Consider the following 24,943-nt stretch of genomic DNA (forward strand, 5'->3'; position numbering starts at 1 on the left):
TTGATAAATTAAAAATAAAAAAAATTAAATGCTTTGTACAGGGTTATTTAATCATCTTAAAAGTTTGTTTTGGATCGGTATATGATAAAAATTGGCCTGATTTGGGTCCTCAAAAAATTATAAATCTAAAATTTACTTATTTCTGATAATTATTCTGCGCCTAATGTAATAATGTAAAATGATTCTGCTTTAGCCCTATAAATATCCCTTTGATTATTTTTTTATTGTCATACTGATCGTTACATCAGTGGTTTAAAAAAAAACACCTGTCATTCTCATTTTATATTTTTTCGGATTTTTTATTAAGGGGGCAAAATTGCCACAAAGTGTAAGGCTAAGGGACTGTGGATCTATATCCTGCCCCAGACAGAATTCCTGGGTCAACATTAAAACTTGAATTTCCTTACTTTTACCTGTCACCTTACATTCAAGATACTGAGTCAAAATTCCCTGGCTGGACTCCAGGCATAGGCCCCAGCATTGGTACAACCTATTCTGATCGTATGAGGCAAGAGCATGGATCGGGTGTTCAGGCTTGGTGACTTGGTTGATTGTGTGTTTTACCTTGATGGCACGGTCATTGCTCATAATATCACGGACTGGGTTATCTGGACAAGACTTGATTATTTCCCAGCCACTGTCACCCAGCTGGCGTATAGCTGAGTGTTGTGTAAACAACAGAACTCACTAATAGCAGAACAGGAAGATCCAGGTCAATACAGACGCTCTATTGGAACATAACCTGATGAAACACAATCTGGAAAGTGAACATTTAACATTTCTATAGGTCAATGTGAGTATCAGCATCTGATATGGGAACATGTATATGTATACCCCATAACACTGGAACATGGATACTCAATAACACACGATCTGTGAAGATCCGGGGTAGAATAGGTCTTCAGCAACCCATGCTTGCCGTAACAGGCGACTTTGCTTGTCTTAAGAGGTGACTAACAGTAACGGGTGGTCAGGATCGCTGACTTGGTTGATGCATGTCATCGTATCCCAATTACGTAGATCGATGCTCATGATTGTCTGGCTCAGACTCGATTATTTACAGACAGCTGTCACATAGCTGTAAATATTGCGGACTGCGGTGTTATACAACAAACAAACAATCAATAATACCCTGGTACCCCAGCCAAAATAGGTTGTTTTTTTTGTCATATCAAGCAGAGGTGAATCCTTCTAAAAAAAATACATTCAGCATTGTTGGAGAAGGACATACTTTTGAACTTTCACCTCTTAGAGGGCAGAGGTGTTCCCACTTCAATTGACAACTGGAATGCATAGGGATCCACAGATAAGGGAACAAATGAACCGCATTTTTGCAGACACAGTAAACTACGGTTATAGCAAACTCAAAGGGACCACTAATTTGAATCCGTTATAACCGTAGTTCTTTAAACACATATGTACAACATATATACTGCAAATGGACAAGATCAAGAAATAGTTTATTTTTCCGTCAGTTTGTTATAAGCGTGTTCGTTAAAAACGTAGTTTACTGTACTAGCATCTTGATAAGCGAGGTATGAAAATGAAAAATATAATAATATGAACAACTGTTTTAATCATATATTTATACTTTTCTTGCAACCCTAACACGGCAGGAGTCTGTCAGTCTGTTATACCTGCTGTCAGGGTATTTCGTGTTATCAAGTGTCATGAGCAGCAGCGAGACTCCATTGTTATGCATTTCAGTCACATGGTTCTTCAAGACCTTGTGTAACGCTCCATGGCTTCCTATAGTGAAGGATAAATCTGTTATCACTTGCTTATTTCCCTATCTCCCTCATCCAATATATGTCTGACATCATCTGGCAGCTTTTGGTCAGATATTGGAGACTTGTAAAGATACCTTGCCACATATGGAAATTAGCAAGAGATAATCACTACACCATCTGGCATTGTTACAACGATGGTGCTAAATGGATATCGGCTAACACGATATACATCAATATTAACTGGTACTGTGGCAGGTGGGATGATATACTGCAGTGTGATGATATATTCAGGGAAATACCCACAATGTGTAAATACAAATATTTTGGACAGAACTGCAAGGTTTTGAGCACAGAGAAATGTTTAATCCCTTGTAAAACCATCTTTGCCTAGTTTTTTAACTTGAATTTCAATGATGCAAGTTTTCTTATTCACATGGACCCCCTCAAAGATTCTGGTTTGAATCAGTCTTCAGTAACCCATGCTTGTCATAAGAGGTGGGATCGGGAGGTCAGGCTTGTGCTGACTTGGTTGATGCATGTCATCGTATCCTAATTGAGTAGATCACTGCACACAAAGTCAATCACTGGATGGTCTGGTCCAGATTCAATTTTTTTACGGACCACCATCATACAGCTTGAATATGGCTGAGTTCAGTAAGTTAGCAAGCCTGACCACCTGATTGTTTTTGTCACCTCTTATGACAAACATCGTCCCCTCTTTCAACAAGCATTGTCGCCTCTTATGACAAGCATAGTCACCTCTTACAACATGTATTGTCGTCTCTTACGACAAGCATCGTCACCTCTTACGACATGTATTGTCGCCTCTTACGACATGCATAGTCACCTCTTACGACATGCATTGTCGCCTCTTACGACAAGCATCGTCACCTCTTATGAAAAACATCGTCACCTCTTTCAACAAGCATTTTCGACTCTTACGACATGCATAGTCACCTCTTACGACATGCATTGTCGCCTCTTACGGCATGCATAGTCGCCTCTTCCAACAAGCATAGTCGCCTCTTCCAACAAGCATAGTCACCTCTTAAGACAAGCATGGTCACCTCTTAAGACAAGCATGGGTTGCTGAAGAACAATTCTAACCAGGATTTTCACAGTCTTCGATATTTGAACATGATATGGAAATACCATTCATCCATATGACAACTACTTACTTTCTATTTGTCGTGTTCATTTTTTAGCAACTCAATAAAAACGTGTCCCCTCCATTTCTAACATGTCATACACTTCTTTTGTACAGTGGTAATTAACAACCATTTTTTATACATAATACTGTATCTTAGTATTTTGGCTGCACCTCATCATACTGGTGCGGCCAAAATACTAAGATACAGTATTATGTGTAAAAAACGGATGTGATACAAAGATTGACTAAAACTATGTTGCTAAAGTCCCCCGATACATGACAGTTTGTGTTGCACAATGAACACAAATATAGACATCCATAAATACAACCTGAACACGAGAACCTCAGAATCACTCTGAACTATGGTAAGAGGTCGGTGAAAAAAGAGCTCTGTGAAATAAGAGCGCTGTGAAATAAGACATCTGTGAAATAGGAGATCGGTGAAATAGGAGTTCAGTGAAATAGAAGTTCTGTGAAATGGGAGTTCTGTGAAATAAGAGTTCTGTGAAAAAGGAGCTCTGTGAAAAAGGAGTTCTGTGAAATAGGAGTTCTGTGAAGTAAGCGCTCTGTGAAGTAAGAGCTCTAGCTGTGAAAAAGGAGTTCTGTGAAATAGGAGTTCAGTGAAATAGAAGTTCTGTGAAATAAGAGATCTATGAAATAGGAGCTCTGTGAAATAGGAGTTCTGTGAAATAAGAGTTCTGTGAAATAGGAGGTCTGTAAAATAGGAGTTCAGTGAAATAGAAGTTCTGTGAAATAAGAGATCTATGAAATAGGAGCTCTGTTAAATAGGAGTTCTCTGAAATAAGAGTTCTGTGAAATAGGAGGTCTGTGAAATAGGAGTTTGGTGAAATAGGAGTTCGGTGAAATAAGAACTCTGTGAAATAAGAACTCTGTGAAATAAGAGAACTGGAAACACAGATTCCTTCCTTCATATTTGCTTTGTTGTTCTGACACTGTGAGGACTGAAGAAAAATTTCCTGTTTTGCCAGACTTTGATGAAAGGAATTTCTGGTTGGAGTAGGTCCCCTATCCCTAATGCTTGTCATTTGAGACCCGTGCAGATGCGGGGTAGAATAGGTTATCAGCAACCCATGCTTGCCATAAAAGCCAACTATGCTTGTCGTAAGAGGCAAGTAACGGCATCAGGTGGTCAGGCTCGCTGTCTTGGTTGATGCATGTGTAGCGGCCATTAAATTTCCGAGACCCGTGATGGGATACGAACCACGGACCTTCTGATCAGAGGCCGGACGCCTTGTCCACATGACCAAAGAGGTTAACCCCGTCAGCAAGCTGACAAGGTAAGGATGTCATCCCAATTGTGTGGATTGATGCTGAAGATGTTGATCACTGGATTGTCTGGTCCAGACTTGATCATATCATAATATCATTAGAGGTGGGGTAAAATGGGGTTTAATGTAACTCTTGATATCATTGCCATTTGATAGTGAATCATAAGTACATGCTCATATAGTTGGAATCGTAGCCAACACTGCCTTTAGCAGCGAATTCCTATAAACGTAGAAAGGGTTTTGTCGCTTTTATTCAACATCAATTTTCAGAGCCAGGAATGTAATCCCCTATACCTTGATAAGTTAATCCCCAATCAACAATAAGATGTGATATACTGTCTAATTCATTCAGTTGCCTAGAAACATATCGATGATTTAATTGTAGCCTTGTCCAAGTTTTACCTAATCCTTTTCATGAGACTCTGGTCCTGCCTGGTTCTATATCAAGCTGGAATGAAGAAACTCAAGTGGCATCAAATCAAGGCCTCGCTTCTGTGAGTGCTGGACCAGGTTTGACTGGATGCCAAATAGTATGTCCACAATTAATAAATACGGATGCACATAATCCCACTGTCCAATTGAATGTGAAGGAGTTTGATGCTGTTTGGTTGCAAAGCATTTGAAACATGTACGTAAGATCTATCTTAAAAGTCTATTCAGATAAAAAATACAAACTATTATTAGCAATCTAAATTAAACAACAGTTACCAAATAACAGATATCTTTTATACCATTTCATAGCTGTAACGTATTCTCCATTCTATCGAAATATGGACCTTCAATTGAAAATAAAATGTGTTTGACATTTGGCATTTGGCCCTGATTGGTCAATCCCAACCAGGCCATTAAAACAATTTTCTCTGAATCATCGAAAGCAAAACCTTCCTTTTTTTCCTGCCTCCACTGCATCATATGACCTGTCTCTGAATTGCTTAATCATGCTACAAACACTCACAGTGCTGTCTCACATCACCACGCTATGCAACTTGCTTTTGCTCAGCAGCAACAGCAACAGCATCAACAACAGCAACAGCAACAGCAACAGCACCAACAATAGCAACAGCAACATAATTGTACACACCATCATGGCAGTTTTTCACAAGGTTGTGAGTGAGTGAGTGAGTTGGCGAGTGAGTGAGTGAGTGAGCAACATTCCAGTAAATATGCCAGAAAAATTCAAGTCTGGACCAGAAAATCTAGTGATTGATATTGTGAGCAACAATCCATGCTGTTGGGGTACAACTCCACCAAGTCACAGAGTCTGACCACCCCCTGATTCATGAAGTCAGCGCTTGCAGGCAGCACAGGTTCCTGGGGACCAATTCTAACCTGGAGTCCCAACTGGTTTTCACAAGGCAGTGTTGTAACAGAGCCACAAACAATGAAATATGGACACCAAGCCCAAGATTAATTTCACGTGACTCCAGAATTCACTCAAGTTTAAATGTATTTTTCTTCACCTTCTCACATGAATAGGTCTTCCTTTATAACCAGACCAATCTATCTTTTGTTTTACAGATAGGTTCAAGGACCTTGAAATTTTAGGACAATTTTCTTTTTTATCTTAAAAGTCTTCTTCACAAAACAAACCTAAAATCAGCCCTGACATTTCCTCTTTTTTTGACCCTCCAATCCTAGGCATATTGACAATCTGTACATTAATTAGCCTTAATTATAAATGGCCATGTATCACTCTGTAGAGTTTATTTGGCACCCCTGCAAAACGGTGTTATTAAACATTGGACCAAAGAAGAGTCAGTGAGTTGGGTTTAACGCCGCTTTTAACAGTATTCCAGTTATATCACGGCATGTCAGCTTAATGTGGGAGGAAAGCCCAAAGTGATGCAGGTCTCAGACGTTTACCACTTCGGTGAAGCTAACGACCCCGGGTATGGTGCTAACAAAACTAGAAACATAATCGGGGTGAACCAGGATTCGAACCCACGATCATAGGTTTCTGGCGTGCCCAAGGAACGCAACTCTGCACAGCGAATCGCAGCGCCTTGGACGACTGGGCCACCCATGCCCCCCAAAGAAGAGAAGAGAAGTCAAATTGTCTCAAGGAATAACATTTGTGTTTGTACGCATTGTTATGTGTCCAATTAAAAAACAATATTTGATTTACAAACCACTTCTTTGGAGCTTTTTTCATAATAATAAAACATCAACTTTTATTACCCAAAGCTTCAATTCGGAAAATAGGACAATGTTGATATGGGTAAAACATTGCATAAAGTGGCCTAACAATGACCCTAACTCTCTACAGTTGACACAATACTCAGTGAATAGCCTGAGTACAGAGGTTCAGAAGCTCACCTTTATTCATTGACATAGTGAGTGAGTGAGTATTGTTTAAGACTGCATTTAGCAATATTCCAGCAATATCACCCCAGAAATGGGTTCACACATTGTACCCATGTCAGGAATCGAACCTGTGTCTTCCGTGTGACGAGGCAACACTTTAACCACTAGGCTCCCCGACCGCCCCTTCTTTGACATACACTTAGGGAATGAGGATGTTCTAATATTTTTGTTTAAAAGACTTATAATCAGATAATTAGGTTTTTTCTAATATATCTTAGATGTATAAATGGACAGACGATGGACAAAGACCCCACAACAAAACCCCTTATCAATGACATCAAGGTGAACAAAAACAAAACTTTGCGCCATTAAAACAAAAAGTAAAATATCACATGGGAGGGAGTGAGCCTATACCCATCCCCTACTCAGCTCTAGCAGCCTATACTCATTCCCTACTCAGCTCCAGCAGACTATACTCATTCCCTACTCAGCTCCAGCAGACTATACACATTCCCTACTCAGCTCTAGCAGCCTATACTCATTCCCTACTCAGCTCCAGCAGAATATACTCATTCCCTACTCAGCTCCAGCAGCCTATACTCATCCCCTTCTCAGCTCCAGCAGACTATACACATTCCCTACTCAGCTCTAGCAGCCTATACTCATTCCACACTCAGCTCCAGCAGCCTATACCCATTCCCTAGTCAGCTCCAGCAGCCTATACTTATTCCCTACTCAGCTCCAGCAGCCTATACTCATTCCCTACTCAGCTCCAGCAGCCTATACTCATTCCCTACTCAGCTCTAGCAGCCTATACTCATCCCCTTCTCAGCTCCAGCAGCCTATACCCATTCCCTACTCAGCTCCAGCAGCCTATACTCATTCCCTACTCAGCTCCAGCAGACTATACTCATCCCCTTCTCAGCTCCAGCAGACTATACTCATTCCCTACTCAGCTCCAGTAGCCTATACTCATTCCCTACTCAGTTCCAGCAGCCTATACTCATTCCCATAACTCAGCTCTAGCAGCCTATACTCATTCCCTACTCAGCTCCAGCAGACTATACTCATTCCCTACTCAGCTCCAGCAGACTATACTCATCCTATTCTCAGCTCCAGCAACCAATACTCATCCTAATCTCATCACGATCTAGCCTTAAATTCTGTGACTTGCTGGTTCCTTAAGACTGGATCCTTTATAGAATAACATGTATTTCACTCGTACATAACTTTACATCGGGGACCATCTGTCAGTCTAGGTACAAAGCATGTTATTAACCTTCCAACCCCACTCCACCCAAATCATACACGTTAATCTTGTATTAACTCTTTAATCCAGTTAACAAATAATTATCCTCTGTATCCCTTAAGAAGTCCAAATACTCAACATGGTGTTGCCTGAATATTGCTATAATTGATTCAAATGGGATTCCCTGACTCCAGGACTCCTGACTCTGTCCATGAAACATTCACAACTCTTCATCTCACATCCCCCAGGGCCCAAATACCTCATGGTCGATTGAGGTTCATCGAATTACAAACTGCAGTGACAAATGCTTTCACAATTATTAACTTTGCTGGCTATTTGTTGATGAAAAAACATGCAACTGATTGTAGTAAGAGTTGAAATAATGGCAAAATAAAACAGATACTGGAATTTGGGGGGTGGAGAGTGTCTCAGTGAGAGAGACAGAGGGATGGAGGGAGAGAATTGGAGGGTCAGAGAGAGGGCAGAGGTAGGAAGGACAAGGGGGAGAGAGAGAGAGAGAGAGAGAGAGAGGGAGGGAGAGAGAGGAGACCAAGACATATTAAACAGATATAGAGCAGAAAGTGACAGAGACAGAGAGAAATCAAGAAATCGGGTTAGGGATGGAGAGAAAAATAAAGAAATCGGGTTAGGGATGGAGAAAGAAATAAAGAAATCAGGTTAGGGATGGAGAGAGAAATAAAGAAATCAGGTTAGGGATGGAGAGGGAAATAAAGAAATCGGGTTAGGGATGGAGAGGGAAATAAAGAAATCGGGTTAGGGATGGAGAGAGAAATAAAGAAATCGGGTTAGGGATGGAGAGAGAAATAAAGAAATCGGGTTAGGGATGGAGAGGGAAACAAAGAAATCGGGTTAGGGATGGAGAGGGAAATAAAGAAATCGGGTTAGGGATGGAGATAGAAATAAAGAAATCGGGTTAGGGATGGAGAGGGAAACAAAGAAATCGGGTTAGGGCTGGAGAGGGAAATAAAGAAATCGGGTTAGGGATGGAGAGAGAAATAAAGAAATCGGGTTAGGGATGGAGAGGGAAACAAAGAAATCGGGTTAGGGATGGAGAGGGAAATAAAGAAATCGGGTTAGGGATGGAGAGAGAAATAAAGAAATCAGGTTAGGGATGGAGAGGGAAACGAAGAAATCGGGTTAGGGATGGAGAGGGAAATAAAGAAATCGGGTTAGGGATGGAGAGAGAAATAAAGAAATCGGGTTAGGGATGGAGAGAGAAATAAAGAAATCGGGTTAGGGATGGAGAGAGAAATAAAGAAATCGCGTTAGGGATGGAGAGAGAAATAAAGAAATCAGGTTAGGGATGGAGAGAGAAATAAAGAAATCGGGTTAGGGATGGAGAGAGAAATAAAGAAATCGGGTTAGGGATGGAGATAGAAATAAAGAAATCGGGTTAGGGATGGAGAGGGAAACAAAGAAATCGGGTTAGGGATGGAGAGAGAAATAAAGAAATCGGGTTAGGGATGGAGAGAAATAAAGAAATCGGGTTAGGGATGGAGAGAGAAATAAAGAAATCGGGTTAGGTATGGAGAGAGAAATAAAGAAATCAGGTTAGGGATGGAGAGAGAAATAAAGAAATCGGGTTAGGGATGGAGAGAGGAAAGGACTGAAACATTATACTAAGGGACTGGAAATTATAGAGGGTACGATTCAGTAATTGATGCCCACTGACATATTGACATTCATATTATTGAGCCATTATGTTCCACACACGGGATGCAAGGACATTGTGAACAGGATCATCAAAATCAGTTCATGACACCCTCTGTGAATGGTTAATAAAATATCAGCTATTTATTGAATACTAACTGAGGGAGGTGTCATTATACACTATGAATAAATTATTACTCAGTAGAGAAGAGACAGTGAAGGATGGACATACCCACACGGACAGACAGGTGGAAAGAGAGCTATCAGTATTTACTGTAATGTTACAAACTGCTCTTGGTCGTCCTGTGAATCATGGTGGTATATTTATTACGCTAACAATTCATTTTACATTTTGCGAAGCATCAGCAATATCACATTCTAAAAGCATTTCACTCAAAATAAAACTGATCCACAACACTCTAGTTTTACTATCACACTTTTCTAATTCTATGGTATTCTTCAACATTCTATGGATGTTTTGCTGGACAATTAGTTTTGGTTAAAATCAAAATTGAATTAAATATGAAAGGCTCAATGACATTGTGGGGGTGTGTTGGTTTGTGGAAAGTCTGGACCAGACAATCCAGTGATTGACATCATGAGCATCAATCTACGCAATTGGGATATGACGACATGCATCAACCAAATCAGCAAGCCTGACCACCTGATCCAATTAGTTGCCTCTTATGACAAGCATAGTCGCTTTTACGGCAAGCATGGGTTGCTGTGGGCCTATTCTACCCCGGATCTTCACGGGTCGGGATACGATGACATGCATCAACAAAGTCAGCGAGCCTGACCACTCGATCCCACTAGTTGCCTCTTACGACAAGCATAGTCGTCTTGTATTATTGTTATGAAGAATGAAGAAGCTTACACTAGACAAATCTACAGGTAACCTGAACAAAACCTGCCCAAGAGGCAGAGCAAGGAGTTTGAACAAAGGGGATGTTCTGTCAGACTTAGCCACAAAGTGAGTTGGGAACAAAATGTCCGATTGGGAATAGCCTGACTGTAGCCCTGGTAAAATGTATTTAGATACATGTATAAAACAATCTGGTCATGCATACATTGAAGTTGACTGAAGTTTTATCTTTATTCAAACCAAAGGACAGAAGGAATGGGTGCATCGTCAGAAAGAAATGTGAATATTAGTGACTTGTAGTGTAACCATAGAGTTCTAGATCATTTTTGTCATTAAACAATATATCATGTGACTAACAACGGGTCTGGGTAGTCCTGTGGGTACCCGGGTCCTTCTCAGTACCCACCAGATCTGTGTACCCAAGTTACCCGTCCTAGCCCTGATACAAACATCCTCTGCATTCCAAACTGGGTTCAAATGTAATTTCCAACCATAATGCATTAGGGGCTGGTCAGGTGGCCCTTTTTGAAACCATACAATGTGTTATAGATAATGGAAAGTTCTGGGAAAATTTGATAGTATCACTAAAATAAATCAAAACCAAAAAATCATGTCCCTATAGCCTTTTGATGTTATAAAAAAAAAAAAAAAATTTTGGTGATGTATAACTGTCTATCAGTAGGCCCTAATACTTCAAAAAAAAATATAATAGTATGTTATCTGTAGAGAGAGCAGACCCTGGGCAGTAATCTCCATACAGACAACAAAACTCTGGGTAAAAAAATAGGACGAAGAGTCACAAAAAGAGAGAGAGAGAAAAAGTCACACATATGTTAAGCTGGCCAAAATGTGTGAGAAAAATTTCGCAATTAAAAAAACCCTTTTCTGATCCTTAGGATACTGCTGCATACTACAAACTAGTGTTTTGACCTATTTCACGGGATTCATCTGGGTATTTCCAATACAACCCTAATTGTCAAAAGCAATCAACAACAGCTGTCAGCTGTCCTATAATGATATAGGATGACATAGGTCTTTGACAACAAGGGTGCATGTGTCCCCTGCAGCCCTGCATTCCAACCATTGAACTATTTCATGAGCCCTCGGTGTTTGCTTTCTCGAATAAGGATTCAGACATCAGGCGACTTTCTGAATTGTATCTAATTCATCTGTCACCAGCACCCAGCTGCTGCTTACATTATATAAAGCCACTGCTTTTATTTTTTGTCTGCAGTAAGCAGGAAATACCATGGCAACACTGAGTATGACTGAGTTCATATGTAACAAAATATGGAAGAAGAGAAAGTAGAAACATCTCCAACATCTGTTGTCAACAATAATATTGACCCACCACAATTTGATATCGATGAAAGAATTCAACAAAGTTACTAACAGGTAATCAATTCAAATTCCACAGCAAAACAATGTCATGATTTAGTCCATATCTTAACAAAATATGGAGGGAGACAAAGTAGAAACACCTCCACACTACACAGCTGTTGTCAACAATAATATTTACCCACATAATTTGATATCGATCAAAGGATTCAATAAAGTTGCTGTAAACAAATGCAAATAATTCAAAAGAAAGCAGGTGACAACTTACGGAGGAGGAGGTGGAATAGTATCAAAGCTGTCCGACAACCCCACAACACCACTCTTGCGGTGCCGGCGCAGGTTGGGGTGGAGGTTGGGGTAGTTTCGCTCTTTCATGGATTGTAATTCGGCTGAGAATTTTCCTCTGCCCCGGTAGAACCACACATACGACATGGGTTGAGGTGGGAAGCCAGAGCTTGTCCACCGATAGGCGAAACAGGTGATGTCAGCTGTCCCCAAAGAAATACGAGTTCATGTGGTCTACAGAAACTTCACGCATCTTTCCTGGTACGTATGCCTATATACTGTAGCTCTGTGACACGAGAGAGCTGGCAGCTCTCTTCACACCTGTCACCGCCCCAGTATTGATGAATCTTTCTGCATTGCACTACGTAGTGTTGATCACATTTGAGAAGACACCGGTCGAGACCTGTTACAAGCCATGCTACCCCTGACTGCTGAAGCTCAGCAGCATGGACAGATTCCCGTGGCACTCAAGCAAAACACTACAATATCATGAATGATTCACACTACCAGGTTCCTTTGTCCGAAGGAGCCCGGATCAATGGACACTCTCTCATCAACATGGGCAGTGTTGGGCAATCGTGAATAAAGGTCAGAGGTTGGATGGTGATTGGTAGCAAACGTGTTCTGGGTGTTCTGTGATCGGAACATTGGGCCTAATGCACCTGGGAGTATCATTACACCAGTCTATGCTAATCACAGCTGATTGTGGTCAATACAACACTGGTGTGACAGTCACATCTGCTTCGTGACAGTGTATAAGAGAAGATCAGGTCTCTTGTTTACGGAAACCATCTCGAATACACTGTTGTAATCAGTCTCTAACACTCTCTGTCGTCTTTAAACCGATCCATATTGGTGTGTGGTAAGTAAATAATACATTCAATAATGATTTTCCTACTAGGCAATGTCCTTGAAGCTGTAAAAGCTATTGACAAACATTGCAACTCCTGTTTAACTAGCACAGAAAGTGGCCAGTCAGTTCATCCGTCAATGACTAATGACAAGATTCACATCTCGCATGAAACAACCACTGATTAATCCTTTTAGAACACACTCAGCTTCAGACTGCAGGAGTCTTGGGTATGACGAACTAGGGGCCTTCATTCCTCTCACCTGTGGTGACTGTCATCACCATGCTCTCAACTCAATAACCTTCGCAGATGTTGGTGAGCCATGCCATCATCAGTAGTGCAGTCATCTGTGGGCAGAGCCAGAACCCGATCGTGCATGCCTCTCTCGATCACGCCTCTCTCGATCATGCCAGATATATCGCTATTCAATGGTACTGTATGTCTCTATGGTGCTCGGGGCAGTACACAATGCGAGCGGATTGGACATAGAAGCCAGGAAATCAGAGTGGGTAATGAGTTTTCATTCATTATCTCGGTGAAGGGAAAGGAAATTCATTACCGAATTAAAATGTTTTGGACTCCAGAGGGAAATATATTTCAATGTCCATGTGAATCTAATTGCAAAAACGGTTCAACATTTACACAGTGATTATTACACATTAGCTCGCTGTGTTTTTGTCGAGGTGATGTGGGTGTTATTTGTCAGGAAAAGTCCAAGGCCACACTTTTTATATTTTATGCTTTACAGATTCCTCACTTGCAAATTAGCATGGGTCAGTCGATAACAAAACCAAAGTTGGTGCAGCTAAATAATTTTAGTTTTTTGTAACTGCAGATACTGTTCACAGTGCAGGATGTATATTATTTTTATTATTTTGTTTGGTATAAATGTTGGGGCTGGTCGATGTATTTGAAAAGTAAATACTAACAGTTTCTTTATTTCACGATGTGTTCTTATAGGAGATGGCAGACACTGCATACAATACCTCTGATCAATTATTACATACCATACCTTAGTATAATTTTGTATGACCTTCGTAGTTGTATGAGAATCTTCTTGTTTTTCTAATCTATCAATGATGGAGGGGTTGGGACAATAAAGAACAATTAAAAATATTTTTGAAAGCACTGTACTCAGTATCTGCCATTGCAGTTATCTCATAATTTTTTTATTTTATTTTAAAAAAATCTAATTCAGTACATGATATTACAGATTTATACATGGAGTAGCACGTCATGTGGTATACTTATTAGGTGTAGGTTACATATCTATACAGCAGACAACAAATTTAAGTTGGCTAAAGGTGTCCAATTATGTTTACAAATGGTGAAACGGGCAGGCTACAGTTAGTTATCTCATAAATTGAACAACACCTTTATCGAGGTAAATACATATATTTATTACTGAAACATTCTGCACCTTACACAGAATTAACATACTTTTTACCCAAGCCAATGGACCCAAACAACATTAAGCATAAGTTAATCAAGTGATTAGCTTCACCATTGTCTATTTCGCCCGACCCAAGTTATTTGGCCAGCATAAAACTCGGTACATCATAAAACTTAAAAACGGGGCCAGAGGCATAATGGCCAATCTGTTGCACATCGATCTTTTAACCCAAATATTACAATACATGATGGCAGAATAGTTGATATAACATTTTATAAAAGAGATAGTATCATATGTTGAATGTTATAACTTGGTTGACATGGTTGTTTTTCAGGATTGAGAAAAAAACAATAAAATAATAAAAACATATAATTGATCTCTTAAAAAACTAATGTTGTTTTTCATTAATGACTAGTCAAGATTGATATCCAGCACCATTTGTCGATTTACTTGAGTTGTTTTTCTCATAGCTGCAATTTGTTAACAGACTCAATTAAGTCTGTGTGAAGCAAAAAGACAGTTCTTTGAATTCTAAATTTATTTAGCCTTTGCAAAGCAAACAGCAAAAAAGTATTTCTATCAGTCTCACACAACATACAACATGCCAGACCCATAATGTGGAAATGCTGCAAAATACCACAACCATAATTAAACTATACTCCAATAAAGGTTTTTTTATGAAAATGAGTTTTGATTTAATGCAACAATGAACAATATCTTGGTTGCAGGTAATACACTTTAAAGAAAAATAGTCTTGTATCATATGCCACATTCAGCAATAATACCATTGTCTTCATGATGACTGTCTGTAAATCTATCAAATCTGGACCAGACAAACCAGTGATTGATCTTTGAGCAAGGCCCCACTATTGGGGTACAATGACATGCAATCAGTCAAGTTGCTAATCCATTTGGTCGCCTCGGGCTGGGCAATTATTCTAACCTTGAATCCCAAGAGGCTACTTTGTCTCTGTCCCTTCATGCTGAAAGAATGTCAATGCGACATATATTGCAAAGTCATTCAATTCTTAATATCCTATAACTGTAATTACAGCGCCATGTGTGGCATTGACATATTTTGTTTGTTTGTTTGTTGTTTAACTCAACACTCAGAAATAATTCTATTTATTTATGGCATGCATTAATCATGTCAGTGAGCCTGACCACCCGATCCTGTTAGTTGCCCTTACAACAAGCATAGTCGCCTTTTACAGCAAGAATGGCTGTGATGATATATGTAACTACTCAAAAGAAGTTTAAGAACACCTGATTCTTTCATATTACTAAGTTAATCTGTCATGTTATTTAACTTTTATTTGAGCAGTAAACACCATGACCTTTGAGTGAGTGAGTATGGTTTTACGCCGCTTTTAGCAATATTCCAGCAATATCACGGCGGGGGACACCAGAAATGGGCTTCACACATTGTACCCATGTCGGGAATCGAACCCGGGTCTTCGGCGTGACGAGCGAAAGCTTTAACCACTAGGCTACCCGACCGCCCCCATGACCTTTGAACAAACTAGCAATGTTGTGTTTGGGTGATGATGATGATGATCGGTGTAGCCGATTTCGCACTCGGTTTGGGGCACTGAATCAAATTAGGTCTGTCAATTACCCCTGACATGCTGCCATTACGATGACGTTACAAAACACACAAACTTCCATTTCCAGTAATTCAACCAAACAAAAACATTTTTATCACATATGTAATCGGAGTAAAAAACTTCGTTTTCACATTCGGAATCTATCAGATTTATTGCGATTGTGACTCTTTGTGATGTAAAAATTACCAGATAACTAACAACAAATAGGTTTGTTACTCAATATCTAACTCAATATTGACCAGCTCTGTGGATAGAGCATCTGATCCCTGCTGTGGGAATGAAACAAGAACTGACCTGCTCAAAGCCAGTATGCACACACGCACGCACGCACACACGCACGCACACATGCACTAGGCAAGTGCAATAAAAAGAAAATGATGTAAACGCTAAATTGCATACTGTAAATCTTGAAATTAATGCGAGCGTGAATTAAATGCGAAAAAAGCGAGTGGTCTTTGCTCACATTAATTAACTTTGCATTTATGTCTCCAAATGACCATCCAACAACAAGACGGCCTCACTGCACACTTTGGATAGCGGAAATACCAACTTGAATATAAACACAAACACAGTTTATTGAGCAGCAGTTGTATCAAGTACATAACAATGTCATTAAAAGAATAGGAATTACACAATAGGCATCCAGTGAGATATTGCTGCTGTGGTAAAAAGTTCTACCCACTCCTGTCAAGCTTGTTGACACCTTCTCCGCATACCAATCAGTGAACTGTTGTTGGTTCAATTATTTTATTGCCTTTGAACTTCCTTAATGCCAGTCAACAGAGTAACTGTGTGTTGGTTTTAGGGAAACACTGTTTATTGTTATTACGAAGTGCTTTACTCAGTGCTAATAAGCAGTGCTATTTGCTGTTTGATGGGGTTAAGGTAAGGATATGTATCATTCCACTGGGGACGGGGTGGGGTGAGTGAGTGAGTGAGTGAGTGTGTATGGTTTTATGCTGCTTTTAGCAATATTCCAGCAATATCACGGCTGGGCCACCAGAAATGGGCTTCACACATTGTACCCATGTGGAGAATCGAAACCTCGGTCTTCGGCTTGACGAGCAAACCATTGAACCACTAGGCTACCCGACCCCCCTGACGGGGTGGGGGAGTCACATTGAGATTGAGTCACATTTTTGGCTAGGGGTCAGCAGTCGTATTAATTTGGAGACGCATTAATTTCCAGATTTACAGTAGTTGGTTGGGTAAAAAAAATGACATATGTTGAAAAAATTAACATCAGTTTTACGCTTTTTAGATCAAAGAATCAATATGTGAACCACTAAGCATCAGTAACATTTATAACACACAACCTCTCTTGTTTTACAATTTACTTTACGCAGCTGGAAGATGGGCCTATGCACACAATACTATTTTTTTTAGTGAAATACATTACCAACACAGCATGGGCATAAACAACAACTTTTCTCATCATTTTGTCTTAATTCCACATTTGCAAAAATTTACAGCACATCCGTAAACCATGTAATAAAAAAAAACCCAAATGGATCCATTTCTATCTGAATCATGATACAGACAGATGCAAAAGATGTCCTCCAAATATTCGTTAAAGACAGGTATGGAAGTAGGTCTCATTGTAAGATTTCCTTGTCGTAAACTATTCAGACGCACACCTAATCTACAAATGAGGGCCATATTCCCCTTAATGCCGTTATTCCTATCTCACCCAGGAGATACGGAAATCGGGTAAATTGCATTAGTCTCCCGGGTTCCAATCCAACAAATCCTCAAAGTTGTTCAAGAGATGACAACTTAATTGTGAACACTGAGTCATTGCTTGCATTGGAATGTGAAGGTTGAACCAATTTGATGGCAGACTTTGAGATCAGTTGCCATGGCAATAAATGGTATTTGCTATTCCTTGAAAGTATAGCCAATGCTAATCACCTAAATTAGTCGGTAGACACCCCCAAAAAGTTTTATAAAACACATAGAAATTTGTTATTTTTTCTTGTAAAATAGCAGTTTGCGGGATAATAGCATCTCCTCTACATGCTAGCTTGAAACTGTGCACAGTTGAACCTGTCTAAAATGGAATAATCGGGATGTCCGTCAATTGACAGACAAAATTAACTATGTTTTTATTTATCATCAAGTAAAATTTGTCCAATTCGGACTACTGTTATGACATTAACAAATTAACCTCATAAATCATTGAAAATTCTAAATTAACTGTGATGAGGTGTTCACAGAATCCTTCTTGACACCTCAAGGTATGTTAATCTGCCTGTACTGTCAAGAAATATCTGCCACAGCCAGACCACGGTACAACATCCTGATGGACCAATGAAACTGCCACAAACAGATGGACCAATCAAACTGCAACACCAAGATAATGATAACACCTGATAATGCTGCAGTGTCTAACTGAGCTGCTTCCTGATAATGCTGCAGTGTCTAACTGGCTCCCTGATAATGCTTCAGTGTCTAACTGCCTCTAAGATAATGCTGCAGTGTCAAACTGCCTCCCTGATAATGCTGCAGTGTCTAACTGCCTCTAAGATAATGCTGCAGTGTCAAACTGCCTCCCTGATAATGCTGCAGTGTCTAACTGCCTCTAAGATAATGCTGCAGTGTCAAACTGCCTCCCTGATAATGCTGCAGTGTCTAACTGCCTCCCTGATAATACTTCAGTGTCTAACTGCCTCCCTGATAATGCTGCAGTGTCTAACTGCCTCTAAGATAATGCTGCAGTGTCAAACTGCCTCCCTGATAATGCTGCAGTGTCTAACTGCCTCCCTGATAATGCTGCAGTGTCTAACTGCCTCTAAGATAATGCTGCAGTGTCAAACTGCCTCCCTGATAATGCTGCAGTGTTTAACTGCCTCCCTGATGATGCTGCAGTGTTAAACTGCCTCCCTGATAATGCTGCAGTGTTTAACTGCCTCCCTGATAATGCTGCAGTGTCTAACTGCCTCCCTGATAATGCTGCAGTGTCTAACTGCTTCCTGATAATGCTTCAGTGTTTAACTGCCTCCAAGATAATGCTGCAGTGTCAAACCGCCTCCCTGATAATGCTGCAGTGTTAAACTGCCTCCCTGATAATGCTGCAGTGTCTAACTGCCTCCCTGGTAATGCTGCAGTGTCAAACTGCCTCCCTGATAATGCTGCAGTGTTAAACTGCTTCCTGATAATGCTGCAGTGTTTAACTGCCTCCCTGATAATGCTTCAGTGTTTAACTGCCTCCAAGATAATGCTGCAGTGTCAGACTGCCTCCAAGATAATGCTGCAGTGTCAGACTGCCTCCCTGATAATGCTGCAGTGTTTAACTGCCTCCCTGATAATGCTTCAGTGTTTAACTACCTCCCTGATAATGCTGCAGTGTCAGACTGCCTCCCTGATAATGCTGCAGTGTTTAACTGCCTCCCTGATAATGCTTCAGTGTTTAACTGCCTCCAAGATAATGCTGCAGTGTCAAACTGCCTCCCTGATAATGCTGCAGTGTCAAACTGCCTCCCTGATAATGCTTCAGTGTCTAACTGCTTCCTGATTATGCTGCAGTGTCAAACTGCCTCCCTGATAATGCTGCAGTGTCTAACTGCTTCCTGATAATGCTGCAGTGTCAGACTGCCTCCCTGATAATGCTGCAGTGTTTAACTGCCTCCCTGATAATGCTGCAGTGTCAAACTGTCTCCCTGATAATGCTACAGTGTCAGACTGCCTCCCTGATAATGCTGCAGTGTTTAACTGCCTCCCTGATAATGCTGCAGTGTCTAACTGCCCCCCTGATAATGCTGCAGTGTCAAACTGCCTCCCTGATAATGCTGCAGTGTCCAACAGCCTCCCTGATAATACTGCAGTGTCAAACTGCCTCCCTGATAATGCTGCAGTGTCTAACTGCCCCCCTGATAATGCTGCAGTGTCAAACTGCCTCCCTGATAATGCTGCAGTGTCAAACTGCCTCCCTGATAATACTGCAGTGTCAAACTGCCTCCCTGATAATGCTGCAGTGTTTAACTGCCTCCCTGATAATGCTGCAGTGTCTAACTGCCTCCCTGATAATGCTGCAGTGTCAAACTGCCCCCCTGATAATGCTGCAGTGTTCAACTACCCCCTGATAATGCTGCAGTGTTTAACTGCCCCCCTGATAATGCTGCAGTGTTCAACTACACGCTGATAATACTGCAGTGTTTAACTGCCTCTCTGATAATGCTGCAGTGTCAAACTGCCTCGGTGGTATAGTGGGTAGAGCATCAGAGAGTGGAAAGTCAGTGTTTCGATCCCTTGGTAGCACCATACCAAAAGATTTTAAAGACGGTACTTCTTGTAACCCTTCCAATCACTTAGCATTAAGGGGCTAAAACAAGGACTGGTTGGCTCAGAATCAGTATGGTATCTCAGTTGGCAAGTACTATAAAACCAGAATAAGTCCGACAAGAACAATCATCTGTAAACACACATGCATGCATGTGACTATGTGAGTGAAATAATCTTGAACGCAATGTTAAACCCCATTTCACCTCGACTCAGCTTTCTTAACGAGTTTGTTTTTCAACTGATTAATTAAAGCACTGGGGTTAGAGATGTTTAGATAATCAGTTCACTTCAAGACATTTTTCAGGAAAACTTAATCACTCTACATGTGGTGTGAAAAAACAGACTTGACTGCTGAAAATTTCGAAACAAAAGAAATGATCCAATCCCACTGTGTGACATAACATAGTCATTAATTCCTGAATTTCATTAACACTGATAAAAAAATTCATACATTTTCACCAACGCATACATTTGTGTTTAATGCGTAAAAATATATCTTTCTTCTTCAGAAACTTAATATCATTACCTAGAAGCATAAAATCAAGAAACATTTTTTCTAATGATAATGACATTTCAAACTTTACCTCTTTTTGTCTGAAAAGCGATTATGATGCCATGCTAAATGTGTTTACTGACATTGTGGCCATAGAGAGTTACAAATAGAGCAGCAAGGCTCAGCAGCTCACCTTCATTTTCTGGAATATAACACCAGGTCAGAAAGTTCAGAAAAGAGCAAAAGAAGAACAAAAGTTTCTACAGGAAAGACATACTGGCTAAATGTTTATTAACTTGCACATTAATATGTAACAAAATACAATGTATTAGATTCAAATTACCTCACACCATGCCATTCTGTACATGTTTTTTGAAATGTGAATTACATTGAATATCACTGAGGTATACACTTACTGAGATGAATAAAAAGACTAAGGCCAAAATTACATCCTAAAAATACTGAATCTTATGCCCCATTTAACATTCTTACAGCATATTAAATTTCAGGATACATTAATGGCTTAAATTGGTAATGGGCAAAATGACATATTCAAAATGGCTGCCATTGTGGCCTTTTTTAAAGGGGAATGATATTTCTGTGAGCAATTTCACACCATCTATGTACACCATTGTGATTTATAATCACATTGAATGTCATTAAAACATGATCTGTGAAGGAGAACATTGTCAGCACAAGCAATAGCTTTTGGTTTTGATTGGTAATTAAATATGGTTATGACATGATTCAATATGGTATTAAGATCAGTCAAGATTATCCAAACATTATGGGAGTCATCATTCCTTGCCTGAACTGTGTTGCCATGGTTGCTATTATGCTATTCTGCTTCTGAGAAGTAAAAAGATCCAGTGTGACCTTCTCGTTTGAGAATATGCTTCAGATTTCAGCTGTTCTCCTAGATTTAAAAACAATGAAGTTCCCACCATGATATAGCTAGAATAATGTGGCCTTTAACAACATTACCAAAAGATGATCATGTAATTTTAAAATATCACTTTTCATGGCCTAATTAATGATGGAATAGCTTTAAACTCAACAATCCTTTATCAACTGGATGAATAATTATCTAAATCCAAGTGTTAAAATAAAATCCAACATATCTACGATCGAGTCAGCGACATTTGGACACACAACACGTTTCTTGTAAATGGCAGCTCAGGCATGTGGAAAAAACAAAATTACAACACTTAGAAACTTATACCTACTTGTTCTAGACAAAACTTTCTAAAATGGGTGGTTTACGCAAACTACAAGAAATCTAACCCCACAGGAAAACTTTCCAGACAGTATGTCACTTTTGCGATAGTAATTGCTATTAATTTGTAAATGCAACAATGGGGTATGATTATATTTGGTCTGGGCTGTATCCAGCAGTGAGATGATCCACTTCAAATTGAGAAAAACATCTCAACAACACCTACACCCTGTGATTTTCTACATTACTTCAGGGCATCTTCTGACCTGCTTGACCTGCATCCACAGTAATGACCTGGAGAGGTGCCAGTAGACTTGTAAGGTAATGGTTGTTTTTTTAAGCTGGAAAATCACACTGTCTCAAGAGAAGCTCTGATAGTGTGCTTTAGTCTGCTGTTAGGATCTTAATTGGTTGAAGTGTCCTAATTGGAAGACACAGATTGTACACTCCTCATGAGCAGGTTTCATCAGGGGATGTAGCCATACATTGATATGCAATATAAATTTTTTCATAAAAATGCAGACTGCCTCCATAGTCTAGTGGTACAGCGTCCGCTCGGAAAGCGAAACATCAGGGGTTCCATACCATACCAAAAGACGTCAAAAGATGGTATTTGTTGTTACCCTGACTGCTGCTTGGCATTAAGGGGATAAAACAAGGACTGGTCGGCTCGGAGTCAGCATACTGAGTGGGGTGTTTAAACTGCGGCATGGTATCTCAGTGAGCTAGCATCATAAATTGACATCAATCCGGACTAGTACAAGCAGCCACACACACTCACATGCACGTCGCTATATAAGTGCAATAATCTTGGACATGACGTCCCCATTTCACCTCACCTCATAAAAATGCATGTTTTAATTTTTTAATAAGTTTTCAGTAACACTGTAAAGGAATATTGCAGGAATTCAAATTACTCCTGTAGAATATGGAGTGAGTGAGTGAGTTGGATTGGACAGTATTTCCATCATATCCACCATAAGGGTATAAGGATCCTGTGTATTCACTCCTTAGTGATTCTCAATGCTGACTGATCAGTTGAAGCCATTTGACGTCACAGAGCTTCACTGTTGAGAACAAGGGCAAAAGTGAGCGTGGCTCACTAATACCCCTGACCCGCCTAGTGTGTCAGTAGTTTCAAATTAAATAATGGATAGGGTTAGGGTTTGAAAAATTCATAAAAAAATGGAAAATTAATAAAACCAATTTTTTTCTTTTGACTGCACCCCTCCCTATGTCACAGATTATATGTACTAAGTTTGAGATGAATCCACAGAATAGTTTAAGAGAAATCACGCGGACAAAGTTTTCGGTCGGACGGACGGACAGACCGATGGACGGATGTAACCTTGGTATAACTATATACCCCAGACCTATAAGGTTGGGGGTATAAAAATATGATGTCGTCACATTACGGCCTCTGAACAATGGCCTACCCTCAGTGAAATTTATCTGAAAGAGTTGACATTTCACCCATCTTTCTTCTTTTGCTCTCTTTAAATGTCAACGATTAATGTATAGAATAACCTACCGAGGTACTTGATACTGGGAATTAAGGATGATCTGTCTCTTGTAAATGAATGCTGTAAATAACTCACCAAGGGCTTGGTCTAACTGCATTTATCCACTCGGGACAGATAATCTGTAATTCCTCATGGCTCATTGGTCATTTTCTAAATATCACAGGTGTCGTGTAGGAGGAAGGCCCACAGTGAATGAATCATGGATTCAAACCATGGACTCAAGCCACCTAAAGGATTGCAAAACCTTAGACAATTGGGCCACCTGTGTCCCCTTTAGTCTATTGTCAGATGCTAGAAAGAAGGATCAAGACAACCCAGAGCTGAAATCATCCCTGCTCTTAGGACATCAAAACTGATGCCAATAACATAATATATATCAAATACTATTGCTCAAAACAACATACACTCACATAAAAAGTAGAGCAGGTTTTGTCGGACCTATAAAATTTGTTCTAATAAAATATTTGCAATTCCCATCAACTGTAAAACTGTTGCCAATATCTATATATATCCAACCAAATGTCACAAAACATTCCCTGCACCAGCAGGATTCGTCACGAGATGCTTGTAATAATTCTCAGTTAAGACAAACAAATACAATTTCTGGTGGGACACAAATACAAGACACAGTAAACAATCAAATCAAAAATGTAAAGATCAGAGAATGACCTCCATACCTGCCCACACTGGCTCCATGAGGTGTAAAAGGCAAAAAATAATCATGAGTGAGTGAGTGAGTGAGTGAGTGAGTGAGTGAGTGAGTGAGTGAGTGAGCCCTGAAATGGGCTTCACACATTGTACCCATGTCAGGAATCGAACCCGGGTCTTCGGCGTGACGAGCGAACGCTTTAACCACTAGGCTATCCGACCACCCCAAAGAATCATGAAACTTTTATGAATGGATCACTGAAAATCAGTGACACCAGGTGTTCACAAAAGGGGTAAGCAAGTCCTGCTCTACAGGATGCATCCTCCACCCACAAATCTCATTAAAAAAGTGTTAGTTCGTTGCCCAACACAAGCTTACCGTATTTGACGTAATAAGCGCCCAGGGCGCTCTCAAAATTAGAAATAGGGGTCTCTGATTAGAATACAATTTTGGTGAAAGCATGAGTTGAAAGATCGTTAATTTTGTGGTTTATGCTGACAGCCTAAAATGATACAAAAGAAAAGTCTGCGTGTATTATACACGACAGATATATTTTTCCAGAATTTAATTTCCCATAATTAAGGGTGCATATAACACACGAGTGCATATTATACACGAATAAATAAGTCTTGTGTACATTGATTATTCCGAAGGGTGCTAATTGGGATTGTTCACTATCCAATTTATAAGCAAATATCGCCGTGGGCGCTTATTACGTTGAATACGGTAGCAATTACCCTAGGAAACACTTTCCAACACTACTTTTAGCTCTGACACAATCAATCACTGAGTATATACAATATACATGAAAACTCGTTTTAGGTCAGTGACAGCTGTCAAATACTTTTGAATAAATTGACATTTGCAAGTATTTCTGTCTTAAAGATTTTAGCCAAGAGGTGAATGTGTGAATGGAGGAAGTCTACAGGATAATAGAACTTCAGTCCTGGACCATGACTGTGGAATATATATATTTTATGAAAACAAAACCAATCTATCTATCTATCTATCTATCTATCTATCTATCTATCTATCTATCTATCTATCTA

At 39.9% G+C, this 24,943-nt stretch overlaps 1 protein-coding gene across 9 annotated transcripts in view; it reads right to left on the minus strand.

Annotated features, from left to right (window-relative positions):
- LOC124138395 (potassium channel subfamily T member 2-like) overlaps nt 1–12,189 on the minus strand; it is a 175,255-nt gene extending 163,066 nt beyond the window's left edge. For all 9 annotated transcript variants that reach the window (XM_048388883.1, XM_048388878.1, XM_048388876.1 and 6 more), the window contains exon 1: nt 11,865–12,189. In XM_048388883.1, the coding sequence (XP_048244840.1) occupies nt 11,865–12,028 (164 nt within the window). In that variant the 5' untranslated portion in view covers nt 12,029–12,189. The remainder of the gene's footprint in view (nt 1–11,864) is intronic.
- Nucleotides 12,190–24,943: the final 12,754 nt, after the last annotated feature.

This window comes from Haliotis rufescens, unplaced genomic scaffold, assembly GCF_023055435.1.
Source record: "Haliotis rufescens isolate VD_foot unplaced genomic scaffold, xgHalRufe1.0.p SCAF_8, whole genome shotgun sequence".
NCBI classification, from domain to species: domain Eukaryota; kingdom Metazoa; phylum Mollusca; class Gastropoda; order Lepetellida; family Haliotidae; genus Haliotis; species Haliotis rufescens.